Source organism: Phaseolus vulgaris, chromosome 8 (genome assembly GCF_051622355.1).
Source record: "Phaseolus vulgaris cultivar YP4 chromosome 8, ASM5162235v1, whole genome shotgun sequence".
NCBI lineage: Eukaryota > Viridiplantae > Streptophyta > Magnoliopsida > Fabales > Fabaceae > Phaseolus > Phaseolus vulgaris.
Window position 1 is genome coordinate 1,038,852 of NC_143505.1, and position 25,156 is coordinate 1,064,007.

The 25,156-nt window shown below is 27.9% G+C and overlaps 2 protein-coding genes across 2 annotated transcripts; one reads left to right on the forward strand and one right to left on the reverse strand.

Annotated features, from left to right (window-relative positions):
* Window positions 1–9,253: 9,253 nt before the first annotated feature.
* LOC137823454 (protein RDM1) lies at window positions 9,254–12,852 on the reverse strand. The gene is made up of 2 exons (XM_068628595.2): window positions 12,657–12,852; window positions 9,254–9,636 (listed from the first exon to the last, which is right to left on the reverse strand). The coding sequence occupies exons 1-2, from the start codon at window positions 12,850–12,852 to the stop codon at window positions 9,254–9,256; spliced, it is 579 nt and encodes a 192-aa protein (XP_068484696.2).
* A 5,927-nt stretch (window positions 12,853–18,779) lies between these two features.
* On the forward strand, window positions 18,780–21,017 carry LOC137827148 (glucan endo-1,3-beta-glucosidase). Its single transcript, XM_068633366.1, has 4 exons — window positions 18,780–19,439; window positions 19,551–20,129; window positions 20,452–20,728; window positions 20,815–21,017. The coding sequence occupies exons 1-4, from the start codon at window positions 18,987–18,989 to the stop codon at window positions 20,835–20,837; spliced, it is 1,332 nt and encodes a 443-aa protein (XP_068489467.1). The 5' UTR covers window positions 18,780–18,986; the 3' UTR covers window positions 20,838–21,017.
* The last annotated feature ends 4,139 nt before the right edge of the window (window positions 21,018–25,156 follow it).

The window sequence follows — 25,156 nt, forward strand, 5'->3', positions numbered from 1 at the left end:
CATTTTATAGTGTGTATAGATTCCACAAAGACAAAAAAAAAACGATTGAATTCAACAAAATTCAATTAGATTTATCTTCGTTTGTATTTAACACCCAGTCTGTTAGGGAGTACGAAAACTTATGTCTTTTGTGCTTCAACCATAACCACTACTTAAGTTGAGCCTTATATAACACTTCTTCCACATCCACCACACCTTGGTTAAACAGGACAACATTTCTATGCTCCCACAAACACCACACTATGGCTGCCCACACCCCTTTCCATACTAGATTTTGCTTATGGTTCGCTTGGAACAGATGGAAGTTCTCGAAGTGGGCCATAATGTCATTGTGTTGAACAAAAACAATTCCAATCCACTTGAAACACAAGGTCCAAACATGCCAAGCATGTTTACGTTCTATAAAAAGGTGTTGATAAGATTCATCCACGGTACCGCACAGCACACATACAGCAGAATTTAACTGGACCCCTCTCCTGCTCAACGCCAATCTTGTCGGAATTCTGCCCCTAAGCACCCTCCAAGCAGTGAGCAACACGTTGGGGAACGTCTTAACCTTCCACAGATGCTTAAACACCTCTACTTGGGGACCCCTTTCCGAATCCACTAAGCACTCATATGCCGACCTTACTGTGTAGCACCCGGACTCTCCGCTACTCCACACCTGAACATCGTTCACATCCTTTATAACACAAGCATTGACAATATAATTACGAAATTCAGATTCTAGTAGTGTTTCCCACTTGAACCTTACTCTTCTCCAACTTAAAGTCCATCGCCACGTCAAACCTACCCACACTCCAACCTCCTCCACCTTCTGACCTTGGTTCAGCGAAAGAGAGAACAACCTTGGGAATAGGGTTTTTAGATTCGAGTTACCAACCCACACGTCCTCCCATTGTTCATCACTTGAAAGAGATTTAAATTTTTTTTGCAAGACTAAGTCTTGAGAAACAAATTTAGAAGTATAACTCATTTAACAACAACTAATTTAGGACTTGTTGCGTTAGTAATATATTTGAGATGAGAGAATCCTTCTAAAACACCATAATTTTCAAGAGACAATGATTCATTTTTATTGTAGCAAATCATATGATTCATGGATATCCTCCAAAGATGACATATCAACAAAAATATCATCTTGAAATCTTGAACAAATTCCTGTATTTTCAACGTATTTTTTAAACTTTTGACCAAGAAGATATTCAGCCTCCACTTGGTCAATGACAACTTCAACAAGAATATCAAAATCAATAGTAGTTCTCTCAACTTACTACCCATGCATTAGGAATGTGTACATAACCTTGAATAATTATTGGTATCTAAAGTAGTTTTTATTATTAATAAAAAAACTATAAAATAATTCTAAATTGATATCTAATATGTAGCTAATTAGATAACAATCCAGACATTATTTTATAAATTTTATTAATAATATAAACTATTTTAGATATCAATAATTTATTTTTAATCTCTAAAATATTATTTAATTTAGTTAATATATATAGATTAATTATTTTTTGTCTCTAAAATTTATTTTTATTTAATGATTTTCTTGTAGTGATTACATAAATGTAAAATTTTATAAAAAAGAGACAAAGTTATCTATATATCACTTTATAGGGTTTTTTCCCTTTTGCACCTATAGTATCATTTATTCTTATAAAAAAAACTTGATTACACAAAAAAAAAAGTTAAAAGGTTAGTTAATTATTTGATTAAACATATATAATTGCAATAAAAATATAAAATACATTTTAAATATCCCATATGTATACATACAATATATATTGTTTTTAGAGATTAATATTAAGTTTGAATTTAAACACTAACCCTAACACCTTATACATATATGATATATGATTTGTTTGATGCTCTATGTTCTTTATGCAATTCATTTATTTCACACTTTTTTCTTCTACTTAGGATTTTGTGATAAGCAATTCTTGTGATATCCACGCATGTTCTACAAAACATAAATAAGTAAACAAATAAAAAGACATTATGAGATTTATGTAAGTCCTAAGAACACAAATATCCCCTATATTTCCTTATCTTAAAATTATAAAAGTTTAAAAAAAAATAAAAATCTGTGTGCTTATATAATTAATTTGAAAAAAAAAGACAAAACGAAAAGGTGTGATAAGGTAGTTAATTAATACATTAGAGATTAAAATAATTATTATGGTTCATAGGTTATTTATTATGTAATTTTTTTATCTTCTACTATATTTATATACTATAGCTTTTTTTTTTATCAGTACATACTAGTTTTTGCTAAATGTGATAAATTACGTTATTAATAAATAATTTTTTGTTTTGTTCATTTTTGGTATATTTTTTTATTTCCACAAGAACATAATCATGGATAAGAGTTTCATAATGGCACCTAGATATGATCTACTTGGTATTGGGATGGATGGAAATTTTTTCTAGATTTTGCATTTGAAAATATAAGATTTTTATATATATCCAAATAAGGAGTGTAAAAAATGTACTTGGAGGAACCAAAAGAAAGCATATGAGTATTTAATGTGTTAGATTTTATCGAAATGATAGATTTTTCACTGACAAGGCAGTTCTTCGAAAAAGGTATATAACAATGAATAAGGGAAATTTAATATTTATAGTGATTTGGATAACTTATTAGATTTTTTGGAAAATGAATTTGATAACATAATAGATGAAGATATATAATAAAGTGTTTGGTACTAAAACAACTAGAGTAGAGTTTTGCACTTAAGAGATTATTATTTATAATTAAATTTACGCACTTCAATTGGGTTTTGAACCCAGTGGATTATATGAGATTGTTTAATGCTTTCTTGAGTTTGGTTTAGTTGTTTCTTATTTAAGTTGGAAAATGTTCCTTGATTGGAGGTTGGTAAGGCGCTAGCTCTTTATTTATAAGTGTTGGACCACTCCTGAAGTGGTTTCTATTTATTTATTTTTTATTACTAATGATTTTTTTTATTTATAATTAAATGTTGTTTCAACTTTGGTGTTAGAAGCCAAGTTAAACCATCTCTATGAGAAAGAATGAAGAGGAAAAAACTAACCAAAAAGTGAATTCATGTAACATATTATTCTTTAATTTGTTTTTTTGTATTATTTAAGTTATTTTATTATGAATCATATCCTACTATTTTTTATTCAGAAAATCATAAAATCACAAAAATATAGCGTGATCATGATTTTTTTTTAAATATATTAAAATATTCATTATCGTGATGATTTAAAAATACAAATATTTAATCTAATGCCTTATAAATCTTAGATCCTTTAAAATATGTTTATAGTTTTTTTTTCATTGGTTTACTGACTAATAATAATGATGATTGTAAGTAAATATTTGAAAGGGTAAGTGAAATTAAATATATTTATAAAGTTATTTACTAATTAACATATCTTTTGAATGAATAGGCTAAAATGAAAAGGTTCTTAAAGCATGAAATTTGATAACTAATGAGGTAAGTTAAGTCTTTTTTTTTTTTGTTCAATAATTTAACATTGGGTCTTCTATTTATGATATTTAAATAAATAAAAACTTATTTCAACACAAAATCTAAACTTACAAGAAAATTACATTTTGGTCCATTAAAAAAAGGTTATTTATATAATTTGTTATCATATTTTAGTTTTTACTAATAAAAATTGTGATTCATCTCATTGTTTCTGCAAGTGTAGTTCTACAATTAGCATGAATGTACAAAGAAAATAAACTTTGATCTATATTATAAATTTCAATTTACAGAACTGAAAAAAAAATAGAAAGTGTTTTTTAATATATGCCCATGAGTTTTTTCTTGATTCCTCATGTCCTTTATTGCAATTTTTTCTTTCGATAAATTAATTGAAGTTATGGTATAAAAAGTTGCCTAGTATTTATAAAAAAATTAATAATCAGTTGTTATGAAATTCTTATACTATTGAGAAAGAAAAGGTTGCACCTTTTCTTATGTTGATTCTACCTTTACATAAATGATTCTTGTAAGAAAATTGAAACTTTTTTTTATTTCATTCAATGCATGTGATTAAGAGCCATCAATTAATCCAAAACAATGCTGTGTATTTATATGTAGCAAAAAAGTAAAATAAGTCCAGGTAGAAAAGGTTGATTGAGAAATTGAAGAACAATAGTAAAGCACATCTAAACACAATTACAAATTAATAAATTACCTTTATGAAGGAAGAGAACAAAATTTCATTTAACACAAAATAAAGTATTAGAAATTGAATTTTAAATCTAACTCAACCTTATAAAACTGGTTTATAAAGTTTGTAACTACTTATATCTCTAATCGATTTGGGATCTTCAATATACATCTCACACGTCGAAATTTGTCAACTTGTGTGTGAGAGTATATATCTATGGGTGATCCGATAACGATCAGCTTGTACGTGAGATTATATATTTATTGATGGTTCGATAGCGGTCTGATAACGAGTGACTTGATAAACTTCACAAACTTTTATTATAATAAACTTTAATTGACTCTAATACCATTTTAGAATGTAGAGTTTAAATTTAACTCAACTTTATAGAATTAACTCAAATGTTTTTATCTTTAATTTACGTGTATCTCTACCAATCATAAAATTTGATGGAGGATCATAAGAAACTAAATTAGATACATGTAAATTTGTATATTACCTCTTCATCTAATTGTCTATAACTATAATATCCTCGATTGCTCTAAGATTTCTCGCAAGTTGGGTGCCATAAAAACACCCTCTGGATCATAGTAATATATAAAAGTCTACTACCTGTTGATTGATGGTCTTTTCCTTTTTATAGCATCTTCCCATCACCTCTCTTTCTGAGGAATTATATAATAACATATTCACATGACAACTAACATTCAAATTCCACACTCATCCGAGATAAAAATATATTTAAAAATTTCCACAACAATATATGACCAAGTAATATCTCACAAATCAAAAAAATTTTCATGTAAATTTAATATAAATATAGAAAATAACTAAAAGAATATAAAATTACTTTCTCATCAAATTTTATCAAACTAAATGTTTTTTTTTTAGTTAAATATCTGAACAACATGATCGAACATCTAATTAATCACAATCCAACAGTACAATATACATAATCTAAAATCTACATATTTTACATCAATAGAAGAATAGTGTTATTAACAAAATTATTATTGAAAATTTTAAATTGTAATTATTGGCCATGGAAGAAATAAGGTGAAATAGAAGGAATACTAATTTCTGAAACATTATAAAGAAAATGGAGTTTAATGCACATTTATTTCTCGATATTGGAAGAAGATAATGACTTTAATGTGTCATAAATGAACATTTAAATTCTTGCATTCAATTACTTAACTTATTACGCATTCATTTATTCTATCTTTTACTTTTTTTCCCCTTAATATAAGATAAATTTTAGAGAGAAATTGATCATTTGTATAAGACATTTTATAAATTGTATATTTTTCTTCCAAGTTTGTTTCCATTAAGTAATTACGAGTATATATCTTTTTTATTAATAAAGTGTGAAAAGATAATTTTAAAAGTAATTAATGTAATGCTTATCTTTTATTCTTATGTTAATAGATAGATATAATAATGTATAATATACTTACAATTAGAAAATTAAGTAAAAAAAAATATGTTTATATATCTCTATCAAAATAAGTTAGGAAATTACTATTACGTAGCTCCTTAGCTAACACCTCCACTATCATGTGTATTGTATACTATTACAACAATTCATACATATTTTTAAATTGATACATTATTCTCAACATAATATGCATAAATCAAATTACAATTAAATTATCTGCAACTAAACATGCAAAAATTCTCAAACTATTTTAATTTTAAAGAAAAAAATTGTTAATTTTTATTTATTTTTTAAAAATTTTAAGAACGCACTTATTAATAATTTTATAATATATTCTTATATTATTTTAAGTTTTAAATAATTCATGCATGCATACTATGTATGTGTCGATAAAAAAAATAAGAAATTGTAGAACTTTTATATTATAATTTAAAAAAATATTATATTTCTTTCTTCGTGAAAAAATAGCTTTAAAGACAAATAAAGAGTAATAGATGACTAATTCACTTTAATTTTCATTTAATGTTCTGATTTAAATGGTATTTTATTTTAAGTTATAATTATGAATAATTAGTTATATAAATAAATAATTTAATTATGAATAAGTGATTGTGAAAGCAAAATTTCATTTGAAAAAGTGTTAGAAAGAAATCATAATGTTTCAAATTTATGTATTTTGAGAGAGAAAAAGAGAAAAAAAAATTAATTGTGCTAAGAATGTGATAAAAAGAAGGAGAAACAAATTTAAAAAATATAAGATAAATATAAAATGTGTGTTTGTGGGCGGATCTAAAATATATAATTTTAAACATACATCTACTTAATGTTTGCATATATAATATGCAATTCATTGAAACTTAAATTTTCCATAAACATGTATATATAAAAACAAAATGTTAAGAAAATAAAATGATTTTTCAACTAATATATATTTGTTGTTGTTACTTGTACCATCATTTTTTCACATATATAGGAACATGATAACAATTTATTTAAACACTCATTGGTGAATTAATTATTTTAGACAAATCACATATAGAATGCAATCTACATATATAAATCACATCACACTTTTTTTTAATTGAAGTTCATCAAAACAAATTAAACATGAATTACTTATATTAAAGAATACATAAATCTTCAATTACATTTCAATTATTCAAGGTAATTTATCATACTGAACGACTTTTAAAAGACTTGTATTAAATATCTCTCCCCAGAGACTAACACTTGATTCATCATAAGTATATTGCAAATCTATCATTGGCTTTTTATGTTATGGTAGTTCATTGTACCTACTTTGTAATAGTTTGATGCAAACACTTCTTTCGATGTCTCCTCACTTTATATATTAATCTATGTGATCAGATAATCAGTAAGATGTGATATATCTTTTTATAATGAGTTTTGTGCTTAATACTAAGATCTATTAAGATCACAATATCAACCTAGATACCACTCACAACACACTTGCCGATCTCTAAAAAAAAAACTCATAACACACTCTTAAAAGGGTTATAACACACTTAAAAAAGATCACACGTATGCAAATGTCATAATATGCCCATAAATATTTGTAACATACTCATAAAGAACCATCAAATAAACCACATGCGATATATAAAACCAAGTATATCATACACTTTTTTTATACATATTCATGCTTCTCATAATCATCACTAGTCTCACATGCATATATAAACACACACAAATACTTATATAAATCATCAAAACAACAATTTATAAGAAGAGAGAGTTGATTATGTCTCTCCCTTGATAAAACGATCACTCAATTCTTGAACACCTATCACTTGAGTATGACCTCAACACTTAAGTGATGTTACTTGTAAAATCTAATAAGTTCCAAAAACATCAAGCACACTGCTTCATCAACACTTGAATAATAATATTATAGCTAGAGCATCAACACTTAGTTGCATGAGCTCACATATTACTGGACCACATGTAACAGGTAACTCAAAGCTTGAGCAACATCTTTTCGTTTGAGCTTGCTTGCTTCAATGGAGAAAATTACTCTCAATCCTTCTGACTTAAATCTGAAGTTATAACTTGATAGATATTTTATGTGTTTAAAAGATACTTCAAACTACAAATTAGAGACCAATATAACTATATCACCTTCTTACTTTCAAAATCATAATATTTCAAGCTTTCATAGTTATGAACATATAATATATGATCACACTTCAACTTATATTAAATTTTAAATCACCCCAAGTTCACAAATCTAAACAATATAGTAATAAATAGATGTTATAATTAAAACATCATTTGTGTATTTCTAGAATATTACCATGTTCCAAGATTAAAAAAAAAATTATGAAACAAAACATTGAGGTATATAACTTATTTATTGACATTTCATTCTCTATCTATTTCAAATTTTATCTTTAAAAAAATAATTTTATATTACCAATATTATTTTTAATGTAAGGTAAATATCTTAAGGTACTCTTAAAGTGGCCTTTTACGTATTCGAATATGGATTCACTATTGTTACGAAGATAAACTTGATTAGGAATGAGTTTTGAAGTAAAAAGTAGCCCAAATTCCATTGTAGAAAAATGTTTTTAGGGTATTTGTAAGAGGAGAAGTGGTGAAAAATTACGAACAAAATTTAAAAAACATTTAAGAATGTGATAGAGTGTTGCTATTATTTATCAAAACATAGAAAAACAAGCACGCACCTTGGAAGCCCATTAGGTGCTACATCGAAACTCTCAAAGCAAAGTACCATTCAAAGCAAAATAACATTCAAAAGAGGCAAATTAAGAATCACAAGAAAAAAAAAATAACTCTAATTCAGTCCTACTAACTTCTACATTCATTTTTATGAAATTTTTTTATCTTTTATTGATGTACAATTTTTAATATATCCCAATATATCGAGACTGTTAACTCGTATATGTAAAAAAATATATATTTATGAATGGGACGATAGGAGTAACTTAATAAGCCTAACAAATTTTCATTAAAATTGATTTTAAAAGACTCTAATATCACATTAAACACTACAAGAAAATCATGAAATAGAAACCAATATTTAGAAACCAAAATAATTAGTTGCAATAGTAACTAAATTAGATACCATTTTAGAAACTAAACAAAAAATTGGTTTCTAAATTAGTTTCTATTATTGTTAAATAGTTTTTAAATTGGTATCTAATTAGCAACTAAAGTTTTAACTACCAAATATTTAGTTTCTAGATTTGGTCTCTAAAACCTTGGTGGCTAATTAGATATCAATTTAGAAACTATTTAACAATAATAGAAAATAATATAAACTAATTTAGAAACCAATTTTTAGTTTAGTTTCTAAAATAGTCTCTAATTTAGTTACTATTGCAACTAATTATTTTGGTCTCTAAAAATTGGTTTCTATTTCATGATTTTCTTGTAGTGAAAAAATAAACTTTAAACCTAATTTAAAGTTAAAAAATCAACTTATAAAATAAGATTTAAACATTTATATACTACGATATGTCAATATATATCTAATCGAGATACGAAATTAAAGAAAACTTGCAAAATATATAAAAGAGATAACAAAGAAACCTTGAATTTCCAACTTGAAATAAAAGGTATCCCAACATTGATTATGCTGAATACAAATGAAAAAAGCTTCTTTTAAAAGGGCAATTACTCTGCAGGAACAGAAGGGGTGGGAATAACTTCATTAGCAATAAGAAGGTATTCTGGGTCATCAAGCCAAAGCACTGCAAGATGAACAGGGGAAGTGCAGAGTCTATGAACTGCTTCAACTCTCCAAACGGTGTCTTCAGCTTCACGCCAACTGAACATAGCATTCAATGGCTTCTCTTCATTGTCACTTCCAAATCTCGACTTATCCCATTCTTTGCAGAGTTTCTGTGTTAGATAATGCAATGGTTGTCCGTACAATGTCTTCAAGGTTTTCGCCAAACCCTTCCAGCTCACAACCACCATCTCCTTTGAACCATGCCTTGGAATACTCTTCTTCTCCATCTTCTCTTGATATTCCTTCGCAAGCTCTAACAAAGCCTCTGCAATCATTTTAATTTCTTCTATTTTATTTTTTCTATTTCTCATACATTCTCATACATATTATAAAAAATCTAAAGTAATAAACAATTTTTTTAAAATGATAGTAAATTCTTGCAGTAAAAAAATCATTAAATAACAACCACTTTATTATCGTTAATGAATATGAATATTCTTTGTTTAATGTAGTGCATAAAGTGGAAAGAGAGAAAAACAGAGAAAATAAAATACAAAAGAAATTCTTATTTACTTGTATATTAGAGAGTAAAATACATGGTGTATATATAAAAAAAAGATTAAGACCAAATTGATAAAAAAAAAATGGGCCAAACGAACAAAACCTAATAACTTAAAACAGAAAAACTAAATATGTTAACACACTTTTAAAGACTAAAAATATTTAGTTACTTTATTGACTAAGTTAGATATTATTTTAGAGTTTTACTGATAAAAAAATTTAAAGACTAAAAAATTATTACTATCTAAAGTGATTTTTATTATTAATAAAAATTTATAAAATGGTGTCTAAATTGATAGGTTTTAACTACTAATATTTTAGTTTCTAAATTCTTTTACGAAAAACTAATAGACACTAATTTAGAATATGAAATAGTAAGTAATAAAACTAATGGTTAAATATCAATTTAAAAACTATTTTATAAACTTTTATTAATGATAAAAACTACTTTAAATAACATATTTTTTTAGTTTATAAAATTATTTCTGTTTTAGTTAAATATCAACTAATTATTTTGATCTCTAATTTTTTTTATTTAATAATTTTTTTAGTGATTATTTTTTAAAAAATTATCATAAAATTAAATAAATAATAATTACATCTTTCTATCTATACAAGTTTATTATGAATACATAACATACTAAAAGTTCTTCTTCAGCTAAATGGCGTGTAGCCTGCAATATACCAGATATTTCCCCATATTTTCTCCAATCTAATTTATTTATGACTATTAAGAAAAAAATTAGATTAATGTGAATTTTATTAAGGGAAATATTGAAATATAATAGTAATGATTGTATTTAAAGAATTAAATAAAACTTAATTTAAAAACTTCTAAAAAAAACTTGAACAATATTGTATACTTAAAGCTATGGTTAGGGTGGTTTGGCTAAAAAAAAATTCAAAATCACATTAATCCAACCGTTTGTAAGAAAATTCATAATTACCCAATTTGCATTTGGGATTAATACGTTTTGGGTTTAAAGTGGGTCAAATTTTAATTCTAACCTAAATTATTCTTTTAACTTTGTCTACTTTTTTTTTTAATTTATCTATTTTTGTGTCTTTTTAAATAATTTAAGACATAATATTTTAAGTCATTGATTTTTTTCTTCTCACATTTTTCAGGTTTAAGTCTAGCCCTATACAGGAATAAGTATAACTAAAGGTGATTTAGAAACTTGTATGAAAAAATAAATATTAAATAAATTTGATTATTATTCAGTTTATTCATAAGTGAAAAGAGTGTGCTTGAAATGTGATAAAATTAATTTTTGTATTTATATCTCTTAAATAATATGATATATATTAAATGATATATGCAATGTAATAAATAATGAAAAGAAAGAGATAAAACAAATATTATACTGTTTATTAAGAAAAATAGTTAAGTGCATTTAATACTTTTAATAAAGAGTACCCTTAATTATATTTATTGTAAATAATGATTAAGTTTAAGATAATGATATTTTTGAAATAGTAGCATTAAATAGTTTTTAGAAAATTTAAATTTGCTTATATATATTTAATTACACCAAATATAACGGATGGGGATAATATTGACTATATTTATCTCCGTGAAGTAAAACCCTTGTTGTGTCTAATATTTTACTGAAGTGAAAATTGTGTTTTATTTTAATATACATAGGATAATAATTTATTAAATATTCATACTCTTGTAGGTATCATCAAAATATTTATTAAATAGTTTTCTTTCAAAAAAAAATTAAAAATTCAATATTAAAAGAATAATATTTTTTCAATGTGAATGTCAAATGACAAAAAAATATAATTATATAAATTTTAAAACAAAGTATGAAATACCAAATAAGCTAAGGGTGTATAGAAATTTTAAATAGAATCAAGATGGATGTACATAATTATCCGTGTTCACATGTCCAATTTAAAAGTTGATTAGTATATACATTTATACCAAAATAATTTAAGTATTATTTGTCAACATAAACAAAGATAAAATTTATAATTACAAGTTTATTTATGTGTGTATATATATTCAAAAAAGGCAGTAATTAATATTATTTTCAAGTTTAAATATAAAAATTAAAAAAAAAAATCTAACATTCAACCATTCAAAAGAAACAAAACAGTGTAGAGTAAACTGTCTTTAAAAAAAATATTAATTTAAATTCTCAGAACATTATTTTTTACTTTTAATATAGCCACAAATTATTTATTTTTCTGTTCCAATAAAAACAATGTATTTATTAGGAAAATAAAATTATTTTAGGAAAAATACTATTTTAAAAGCATATTTATTATTTTACTTACGAGTAAAAAGTCCTATCCCTAAAAATTACCACCCATCCTTGAATTCATATCATTGTCCATATATTATTAACATGAAGAATATTAGTACATTATCTTCCACACTTTTTTTGATAATTTTTTTAAATGGATTGAAATTTATTGAAAACAATTGGTTATGTGTTGAGTATATATTATTACTCATCTAATGGCTATTTTTCTTGATTTAGATGTAGAATCGATTAAATTTTTCAATTACCCATAAAAATAGTTTTAGTATAACAAATAGTGTCATAAATTAGATAAATAGAAGAGATAAACCATATATATAAAAGATCTGAGAGTCTTTCTCTACCCATTTACTTTTTACTCAACACAAATTTGTTAATTTAAAAAAAAAAAGTTTGTCTAGAAGTTTAAAGACAAAGTTTTTTTTTTCTTTTTTAATGATATGAAAAAATATAATTGAAAATAAAATAAAAAATGTATAGAAAAAATAGATAGATTGGTATAATTAACCTGGATCAAGAGTTTGTTTGGACTTGAATGTTGTAGCATGTTGGTGAGTTGAAAGAGTCTTGTTCCCTTCTTCCCTTTCTCTTCTTCCATCCTCAGCAACACTAACAGCAACATTTCTAAGGTTATCATCAGACTCAGTTTCAGAATCCGACAGCAACATGTGTTTGTACTCAGCAGGACCATGGCGCCGAAACATTTTCAACTTTCACACCAATATGTCTCTCAGGTTTCTAGTGTAGTGTCTATGACAAATGCTTTTAAGAACCACTTTGGCTTATGATTTTATTACATTTAATTCTTTTCCTTAATGCAGTTTAATGTTAACTGTTATATTATTTTTACTTAGTGTTATAAGAAGTGATATATTGACAATTTATACTGTCAATAATTTCATCTACTTGTATAAAATTTTAAATATTTTTTTATAAAATGATGAAAATGCCTTTTTTTATATCATGAATTACAAATTGTATACTGAGTTAGTTGTCAATGTATTATTATTATTATAGTGTTATTCAACTATCTCAGCCAATGAAGTGTAGATGGAAAATTTGAACATTAAAATATTTAAAACAAGAGTTTAATTTTAATGCACTAAATATTTTTAAACTTTCTAACTACTACAAATCAATTCATTTATCAGTTTTAGAGTAATAATTCGTAACTCAAGCAATTATGTCATATATTACTTTGCTGTATATGAGATGTTAAAAAACTCTTATGTAATGTATTCTAACATTTTGTGTGAGTGCATGTGTTCTAATTAATGAGATGTAAATTTTTAAAAAAGGTGAAAAAGTTAGAAAATTATTTATTAAATATGAATTAAAAAAAAGGCATTTGAACTTTTCTTCTTTACATGAGTGTTAGGGAATTGACACAGTATTATTATGTTGTATATAGATAGGAAATGTCATTAATCTTAGGATGATTAGTTGAGAAAAGTGATTTTCTCAACTTATCATCCCTGTTTAGGGTTTAGGGTTTAGGGTTTAGGGTTTAGGGTTTAGAACTTGATTAAATTCATACTAAAATTTTGTAATGTTTGGATAACTTTCTTTAGGTTTATAAATTTTGGAGTGGTTCCCTGTTTGAAGTAGAATTTCCATCAGAATAAGGGATGTCAGGTAAGGGAAGTTAACTTTAACTTTCAATAGTACCTTAAACTGGAAGATTTGAATGTGGAGAGGATGTGGTCCCAAGTTTCAATTTCTCTTGTAAGGATGTTATTTGGTAAAATTGTTTGATTTTATGTTGTGCGAATATGTATAAATATTATATTTTGATAGTTTGAAAGTTAAATATTGTTTTTGATGTTGGAAAAGTTCTTGAATGTTATGAATTTTTAAATGTTATGTGTTTGAAAGATATGTACTATATATGAATGATGAAAATTGTATGAAATTGATGTCATACATTTGGGATAATGTATGAGTTATTCTTTGATGATACATTAAGTATGAAAAATCTATGTTTAATCGATATCCTCTAGCTTCACTAGCGATCTAAGTCATATAGAGTAAGATATTAGGTGGTGAGAAGCTGACGAGTGAGTTCACATACATTGGGTCCCCGCTATAGACAATCGATATTGGATGTTTAAACTTACCCTGATCTTTGATGTATGAATTAGATGTTAGTTTTTAGTAGAGACATACTTAATGAGTCTTCCGGAAGACAATTAATTTATGTGTAGTCAGTGTGATTGAAATGAAATCAAAGTACTATGGATTGAAATGAAATCTAATGATTGTGATAGAGAAATTGATCCATGTAATTTGGTTTGCTCTATTGATTAAATTATGTAAATTATAAAATTTTATTTTCACTAGGAAAAAAAAAGTAAGAAACTTAGATATTTTTAGTATCTATAAAATTTTATTATAAAGGAAATAATTATATTCTTGTATGAAAGAATTTCTATACCTGTTTATTTTTTAAAATCTAAGTATTAAAATAATTATTAAAGTGAGTTATAGGCCAAAAAAGAAATAAATTTATAATAATTTATTATTATTTACAAATTATTAAAATTTCAAAGCTATAATTCGTAAACATTTATTTCTATATAGTTGAAAATTTACAAAATATTAAACATGTTTAGAGCATAGATACACATTATAAGAAATTGATGAATACTCAATGATGTAGAATCTGAGTATTAAGTTTGAGACTTTAGATATTTAAAATTTTTCTTGATTACTTAAATCGTATATATATATAACATGATGTTGATGCTAATAAGTAAGTTTGAATTAAATATCATCTTTTAAAAATTTTCAAGTGTTATATATATTTAATTTATATGTGCAATGCCGTGTTAGATGATAAATGTGTTTTATTAAAATTATCAATTACTTTACATTAAATGCTTTGAATTATTAACCTATCTTTTTATTTTGATATTGTTTTGTAATTACAGTTATTATGTATTCACACCAAATCACATAGATATGTAAGTGAAGAGTTGCTAAGAAGTATTATGAGTTATATACATTTTTTTTTCTTTTTGGAATTCCTATGAAAAAAAAGTTTTCTACATGTATTTAAGATATTTTGGTGTAATATTATATATATATATAATGTTTAAAAAATTCCATTATAGAGAAAATTTTATATATTGTATTAATAATTTTATAAATATATTGCAGTGATACTTTATTTTATAACAAAATTTGATATACCCATAATAGAAAATTATGACAATTTTTTACTTATATGAATTAAAAAAAATCAATAAATGTAAAATAGTAATGTATACATTCATTTATCATGGAATATAAATGTATTTTCCATTAAAAAGTTAAAAGCAAATTGTTACACCCAGTTTATATAATTATCTCTGATACTAGTTGTAGAGTGCATTATATAACACTCCAATTATTATAACAAATATATATATAAAAAAAAAACTTTTGTAAATCTTAAATATGAATATTAATAAACTTAACATACAATATTAATAATGATGGTCTATGACTTGACCTACAAGCATAAGACTCAATTTTATCAAATATATGAATCTATATTTTTTTTTTGACGATTCACTATATAAGTTGTTGGAAAAGTGATTAAGCAGTTGAGTATTTAAAAACATTGATACAATTATAATTAATTTTCTTGAGAATGTCGGCTATTTATCAGTCTACATAGATATGTATACATTACCTAACCTTGACAATGGTGAACAAGTATCTCAGATAGTCCTAAGTTTGTCCTATAAATATCTTAATCTAAAATACTATTATCACTGTGGGAGAAATCCCACTATACACATGTTCCAAATTAACTGACATATGTATCACTTTGTATGCGAACTCATTATCCACTTAACGTCGTTAATGACAATCTAATAAAATTGACCACATTGAGTCATTCTAAAAATAGTTGAGACCACACTGGACATTTTAAAAATTGGGATGAAACTGATTTTTGGACCTTAATATAGAGAGTAAAAAGGTAATTAAGCCTGAATAGTAATAAATCATATAAGTATCCATACAATCATACATATAAAAATATTTTTCTACTAAAACATACATTCTTTTTCACAATGGATGGCTTACACAACTTCATTTGAACAAAATTCATAACTAGAAGAACAATTGATCTCCATAGAATTTTAGCTTTAGTAATTAATTTTTACTTAAGCAACAAATACCAGAGCATAACCTTGTTTTCACTTAAACGAAAATCTCTTACTTCAATGAGAACACCAATAAGATAACATTATATAACAACTTAAAAAATGCATCTTGAATTTCTATTTTTTATTACTCTCTAACATATTTCAAAATCTCAATTAAACCCATAATTAAAATATAAAAAAAAAACACATTTACCTCGTAACATCAAAATTTGTTAAATTAACTCAAGTTACTTTAATAGAAATATCATAAACAATTTAACTTACAATCTTTCATTGTATTCATTTCATTTCTAGTAAATTTATGTCAAGTATTTCTTTAACGCTTCTTAGTGCAACAAGTTCAACTACTCAAATGCATAATTAGTGGAAGACAATTAATAATGAAAGGACTACTCCATTATGTCCATTATGTGAATTTTATGAGAGCATTTGCATACAAAAAAAAATATAGCATATCTCTCCATGTTTTTCTTAAAACAGCAACTTTTCCAAATAAACAATATTTTGTTTCCACTTTTTAAAACACGTTTATCCAAACATATGTAAAAAATACCGAAAAAAGGTTGTTTTTATTAAGAAACAGTAGTTTTTTTTATCTTACAAACAAAGTTTAAACATATAGAACTTCCACTTGTGTGGTAGCTTTGTTTTTTTGAAGCTGTAACTTAGTAACGTGCTAAGTTTTTTTCCCCGATAAATGTAACATAAGCATTATATGCAATTAGTTTTCACGTTTCTCTTCAATTATCAAGGCTATCAGTCTTTTGATTTTCCAATTTCCCTTTGAATGGAAATTATATAACGACATCAAGAGAATGATTATTTTTTCTTTTTAGTGGGTTGTTCGACTTTTTCTTTTTTCGTGTGAGCTCTTTATACTCCTCTTGTCTCTCTGTCTTTTGTATTTGTAAACTCTAAGTTAGATGGTACCTATAAAATGTACTTCGACGTTTAAGTGAGATTTTAATATTTCAAATTTAATATATTTAGTGTATAATGATGACATACCTGATTCTTGAAATTTGTGTCTATTTATATTATTATGTCGAATTAAGGTAATTAAATATATAATCTAATATTTAATTGTTAATTAACTTTATTAATCTTCTTAAAATTCGATGGTGTTGGTCGAACCTAATGGACTTCTATTGGTCGTCCAATCGACCGTTAGAGTATTCTTTGTCCTTTTTATTTTATATGATTCAAAATTCAATAAACCTCTCCCTGATAATATTATTTTAGGGTTTGCCGTGTTTTTTGTTTTTTTTAATTTTGGGAAGATGGGCTTATGATGATGGGCCAAACTTAGAATAAAGCCCAGAAAGTGAGATTTGGGAAAGCGCGTAGGTGGCACAAATGGGACGTGAAAACGCGTAGGTTTTGTGAGACATTCTGACAGGTAGATGAGACGCAAAGTGAAACATATCTTACGAATGGTGACGTGTCAGCACCGCAACGCATTGCGCAGAGAGTCACACTTTTGGTCATTGTAATAATAAAGAAATGAATAAAATATGTTAAATGTTGAACATAAGAATGTAGTAACTTTTTGACCCACGACACCTACCCTGGCCCACCATGCTTTTATGACTTTTCTATTCAATTTTGAATCTGATTCTGAATTCCACCGCGTCCTCACCATAGCGTGCCCCTCTCTTCCTTCCTTTCCTCAAATTCATCATTCATCTTCAACCAATCAAACATCACTCAATTCCTGTGCTTCCCCTGTTTATTTTATTTTACCCTTCTACCCCACAAATAATTAATCACTAAACACTCACGCTAATATTTTGAATTATATTAAATTTTACTGGGATGGCCGACCGATCTACCTGACTCGGCCGACCCAGATAACCAAATCTCAACCTAAACGATAAAGTTGATCACGTGGCACACATGACGACGATATAGGACGTTCAAGTTAAAGGTTGACCTGGTTAGTAAGTCTAACCCATGGTTAAGGGATGATCTAATCCAACCCTAATCACAAACCAACTCCTTAATCCGACTCAACAACAAGGGTTCATCAAGATAATATAAATATCATACATTCCAATGACAAATGTACGTCATTATCTACAGTACTCTGACAGCCAAATACGACACCCTACTGACTTGAGTGTTGGAGTGCCATCTGCAGGTACTCCACCCGCCTGAGAAGCCACTCGACGAGAAAGACCGAAAAAGAATTGTTGGATACACGAAGACCGACCAAATAACATCCAGAAATCAGCAGTTCTTCCGATCCTCAAACCAATTCAAAAACAAAAATTAATAAAATATTTCACTAATATCTATTATGCGACCATTTTTCTTAAATATGTTCGAAATTCATATATCACCACTGTTTCTCTCCACTAACCGTCATTAAAATTAATTTTAATAATTAACGAAGTTAATTGAATAAATATTTTAACACCGTTATATTGATAAAATTAAATTAACTTATGAGAACAAATGAAGAAACACTCTTCAAAATGAAGAAATAAACATAAATATAATAAAGGGACACCAAATAGACGCACTATTCTGACCATGGTCCTAAAAAATAGTCCACTATTCCAACCCTATCCTTCTTCCTAACGTTCTCAATCTCCTTATAAACAAAATTTAACAAGACACAAACGTAAGACCGTTGCTTCTAACTTCCTACTTCAAACACGACATCACCATCATCATCCATGGCTACCACCACCTTTTTCTCCTCCTTCCTGCTGCTGCTGCTGCTCCATTTGGCCATCTCCGCCCACAGCATCGGCATAAACTACGGCACTCTGGGCGACAACCTACCGCCGCCGGCGACGGTGGCGAACTTTCTGAAGACCAGAACCACGATCGACCGCGTGAAGATCTACGACGTGAACCCGCAGATCCTGCAAGCCTTCGCGAACAGCGGCATCTCCATGACGGTGACAGCTCCCAACGGCGACATCGCCGTCCTGAAGCAAATCGACACGGCGAGGCAGTGGGTGGTCTCGCACATCAAACCCTTCCACCCGCAGACAAAAATAGAATACATCCTCGTGGGCAGCGAGGTCCTCCACTGGGGCGACGCCGACATGATCCGCGGCCTCACCCCCGCCATCAGAACCCTCCACGCCGCCCTCCTAGCCGAGGGCATAACCGACATTAAGGTATTCAATTCCGTTTCGTTCCGTTCACTTCTATTATTAGCTCCGTGTTCCTCGCACGTGTCACGCATTCAGATTTATCTCAGTTAATAATTTCTTTTGTCTGTTCTTCAGGTGACCACCGCTCACTCGTTGGCGATAATGCGGTCGTCGATTCCGCCGAGCGCGGGGAGGTTCCGACCGGGATACGCAAAGCACGTGTTGGGCCCGATGCTGAAGTTTTTGAAGGAGACGAGAATGCCCTTCATGGTGAACCCGTATCCCTATTTCGCGTACAACGGGAAGAACGTGAACTTCCTTCTCTTCAGGCCCAACCGCGGCTTGTACGACAGGTACACCAAGCTCAGCTACACCAACCAGTTCGACGCGCTGCTGGATGCGGTGCACTCCGCCATGAAGGACCTGGGCTACGGCGACGTGGACATCGTCGTCGGGGAAACGGGGTGGCCCTCCGTCTGCGACGGTTGGGACGCCTGCAGCGTGGCCAACGCTCAGTCCTTCAACGGCCAACTCGTGAAGCACTTGGCGTCCGGCAAGGGAACGCCGTTGATGCCCAACCGAACCTTCGAGTCCTTCGTCTTCGCGCTTTTCAATGAGAACCAAAAGCCCGGCCCAATTGCAGAACGCAACTGGGGCCTGTTCCAGCCCGATTTCACGCCCGTGTACGATTGCGGAATCATGCGAAACGGACAGGTTAATTTCTTGTCCTTTTACTCTGCGGGGCCCTTCTCTGCAGTACATTATTGCAGTCCTCTAAAACCAACCGTTGATTATTAATCCTTTTCCGCTAATCCAACGGTTGAGACAGAGGTTCATCCACCACCCCTGCTTTATCAATCAGAATTTGTCCCCCACCTCCTCTCTCACATGGCCACTTCATTATATTATTATCATTATTTCGTAACATATAAGAGTAACCAACGGTCACAAACACATTGAATCATTTAGTTTAAAATTTATGCACCACGTTGTGAACCAGTGTTGAAGATTCATAATTTTGAATGGATAAATGCAGAATGTTGCACCTGCAAAACCTGCACCTGCAGTTGGAGGTGGAAAATGGTGTGTGCCGAAGGCAGATGCGAACGATGCAGCTTTGCAAGCGAACATAAACTACGTGTGCAGCCAAGGAGTTGATTGCAAGCCAATCGAAGCAGGGGGAGTTTGCTATGCCGCCAACAATGTGAAGGCACTTGCCACTTACGCCATGAATGCGTACTACAAGGCCAATGGACGCCATGATTTCAACTGTGACTTCTCCAACACTGGTCTCATCACCACTACCAATCCAAGTCAGTCTCATCACACTTTTATCCATAATCATCATTTTCTGTTTCGGAACATGCAGACTTACGGTGTTTCTGTGTGTTATGTGCAGGTCATGATAAATGCCAAATCTGATTGAAGGTTGTTGCTATGGCGAGAGAGAGTGGCAATGTGGCTTTCTTTGCGGTTTCTACGCATTCATCTGCTCAAATTATTTAGTTTGTATATTGTTCTGGAAAAACAATGTTAAACTTGGCATGACATTTCATGTTCCATTGATATTAACATCAGTCGTAGGTTCTTCTGGTTCCTAAATTTCAGACTCTCTCCCTTTCATCTAAAATTAAGCCATTATTTAAAGAAATGAGCCGTTGTTACCTTTACTTTTGCAAGCTGTTCTTGATTAGCAGTAACGTGCTCCGTAATTTAGGCTTTCTTTGGTTTTCACTTTAGGTACAAGTTTTGGGGATTTTAAGAAGTTAACACAGTTTTTGCAACTTCGATACTAGATTTGAAATCAACCGACGGAATGGGTGGTGTGATATTCAATGTTATAAGATTAATAAATTTTTGTTAAGATAAATTTTAAATTTAATTCAAGGACGACTTATAAGATTAGATTTCTTCTATAATATGAATAAGATTTACAATTTTTTTATTTAATTCAATCATTAAAAATTAATTACCAGATTAGGTTTACACACTTATATACTATTTAATGCACATAATTTTAACATAATAAAGCTAAGTTTTGAAAAATGTTTATTTTTCCTTGCTCTCAATGGTATGCACAACGTGACATGATTAATCTCTGTTATGTTTAAAAGAATTATAGTAATTTTGAGTTGTTTACTTTCCAATTTTGTTGAAGGAGTTAACACGAGAAGAAGAAGTTAACATCTTAGGCTTATTGGTGACATCTTATGGCGAACAAATTCTTTTCAGCTTTTTCCTTTGTTCTTCTTGATTTTGTTTTGCAGCCTTTTTCCAGTGAGAGATATTAGTATAGTGATAACTAATTTTTTGGGTTTGATGTTTTAATAGAAAATTCTTTTTGTAATCACAATTTCTTCATTTAAAAATTCCGAACTTTAAAATATTTTTTAAAAGTTTGGGTCTAATTCCACTATAATCAACGAACTAATGATAATTATTCATCTTTTGAGTTACTTAAACAAACATTTTAATAGATTGCTGCATCTTATTGGATCGTGAGTATTTAAGATCAACCATACATAATTGAGAGTTTATTCCTACACCCCTAGTTTTTCTTCCTTCACCGCCATAATTTTTAAAACTCCAAAACTCTCCTTGACATTTTTAATTGAAAAAGGCACCTGCATTTTTTAATTATGGATTTGTGAATCCAGAATACATTTTTTGCATTACGGATTCTGAAATTCGGAAATATACTACAAATCCTCAAATATGAAAGATTATCGAACTCACAAATTCAAAAGATTTACGGATGTACCAATCTGAGAGTTTTGCGAATTCAATATTCTAGAAGACAAAAAAAAAGTGTGAATTCTCTGTTATGTAAACCTAGCGGAATGCACTGTCTGAAATCACAACATATACTGTGGAAACAAAAAATTACCTTCTTCTCCAAAGAGAAAACCGTTAAGAGAAACCACTGAACCACCACCAAGCCGTCGGAGACACCCCTAATCACCACTAAGAGAAACGTCTTCATGTGCTAAGAGATGGAGTAGCGTCGTCGCTAAGAGAGCAATGCAGTCTGTCTGTGTGCAAAGGACGAAGAAAGAGTAGAGTGTGGGTATTATGTGCATTTTAGGGCTTTTAGAAAATGTTAGGAATAGATCAGTCTTTGCAGACATTTTGGGGCTGCATTAAGAAAACTTAGGGGTGCAGGAAGAAACTGCCTACATAATTACTCTATGGGCCCATATACCAGGCCCATAAACCCTACACTTATTTGAAAGCATAAGCCCATCTTTCACACGCAATTATAAAAGAAATTCAAATAATGAGATTTAATTTAAATATGTTCGCCTATTTGCATAACATAACATATATTTCTCATATTCCAAAAAAAAAGAACCAACAAAACGTCTTTCACAATTCCCTTTGAGAAGAGTAATTTTTTTTTGTCTGTTTGGTAAAGCACTTTAATTGATTCTTTCGTTTCCTTAACAACAGACAAACACGATAAAGAAGTCTGAATAGAGAGAATTTAGTCCAAAATTTGGAAAAGGGATAATTTGGAATCACTCAGAAAATGAAAAATAAAAAAGAGATTAAACTAATAAACTTCAGCATGAAGTTGGACGCTTTTAAAAGCTTATAAACATGCATCTTTTCAACGAAATAAAACAATCAGAATATAATTTTTATGGTTCTTTGACTTTACTCTACCTTCTACTATTTGGAAATTAAAATGAACCACAAGTATTATTAAATAGTAACGATTTCAATAACTTTTTTTATCAACTATGTTAGCTCAAATTTCAATAGTATTCTCTTTATATGCTTTTCTACTGCCAAATTTCAATAATTCAATCATTTTTCTACTACTAAATTAACTTTTTCATGTATGCTTAAATAAAAATTGTTGATCTTTATAAAATTTAGTTAAAGATTTTGTTCTTCAATTTTTTTTAAAATTAAAAAAATTTAGTGCATATTTTGTTAGTGTATATTACGTAATTTGAAAGCATATTTTACTCTTAATGCGTTATTTATTAATTAAGTCTTCTACCTTAAAAATCTATGTAATAATTAATGCATATTTTGTAACAATATATATAAAAGTAAATATGTACCTTTATATTTCACTTAATATATATATATATATAATATTACAAGATAATCATTAAATAAAAAATAATTAATTATGATAGTGATTAAATTAAATATTATTTTAAAAATGTTAAGAAATATTAATATCTAAATAGTTTTTATTAAGTAGTATTTAATTTAATTAATATATTAATTAATTAATTTTATCTCTAAAATTAGTTTTTATTTAATAATTTTATTATAATGATATTTAAGATTATATATATTCTAATAAATAATTAATTTCCATAACATTTGTTTAATGAACTATTACTAAGAAAACTTCATCAATAATTTACACTGTGCACATTTTCTGGATTTGTATTCTTTTCCTCCTTCTTCGTACTCATATAATTCATCTATTTTTTTTTATCAATATTGATGAACATTCTTAATTAAATAAATAGAATCACCTTGTTTTAAAAATTTCCATAAAGTGAAATCATTTTGATCCATTGAATTTCTCAATATCAAATCTACACTGCAACACCATGGAGAATATTATAATTCCACTTAGCAACTTAGATTTTTGAAGCCAATTGGTATTAAGTAATCAAAAGATATAATAAGAATAAAGAAACTCACAAAATTTTATGTGATTGGGTCACTAAGACTTACGTGCAATCAAAAGATTATACTATATTCATATAGAAAAAAAATTTTGTCACTAGTGTTTACTTGGTGTGATGATTTTTTTATATGTAAGGAAAGTTTTCAAAGATAAGATAGAGTGTGAGATGAGGAGAAATAATTGAATTTGTGAACATTAATTAATAAATTATTAATTTTTTTTCTTATATTCAATATCTAAAATTTAAAATAGTTCTATTTATTGATGTTTTTTAATTTAAGCATAGAAATTAGGTACGTGATGTCAATTTAAAAAAAAAATATAATTATGGTTTACTAAATGCATATTTGTTTTATTTAAATGTAAGTTATTCAGTTTGATTAAACTTGTTATTACCTAATTTAATCTCTAAATATGATTGGGTCTATAATGATGACGAAATTGAGCTGTGAAACATTAACACCACGTATTCTTTTATTAGATAAGAATGATTAATTAAGATATTTATTTATGAATATCAGACACATCTCTTAAATGATAGAATCTCGATATTTGTACGACACTTGAAGAATACGTATTGTCCAATACAAAATATATTTATTGGATTTCTGACAATTTTAACATGGTTCTAATACAATTTATAAATTTTATAAAAACTCAAACTTATTTACAATTTTTTATTATAACTATAAAAATAAGTAACAAATCTTTTTGAACCAATCATGAAAAACATTTTTTTGCTAAAAAAACTAAAACATACTTGTAGATATAAATCTTTATTATCAATTTATATAATTCATAATTATATAATATATAGATCCGTGTTTCCATATCTTACATTTTAAAGATGATACGTATCTCCATATTCATGTCGTATCAATGTCTATGTCAGTTTCTATGCTACATATTATTCTTCCTTACTCACACAAATCAGGGTATAACAAATTAAATTTGACATATATTACTAAAATCTAATTAAATTACCATAATCTAAATTCAAGGCTAAAATTTGTTATTTTGTACAACAGAATAGTTCGATCAAAATTTAATAATTTAATTTCAAATAACACAAACAATTTAA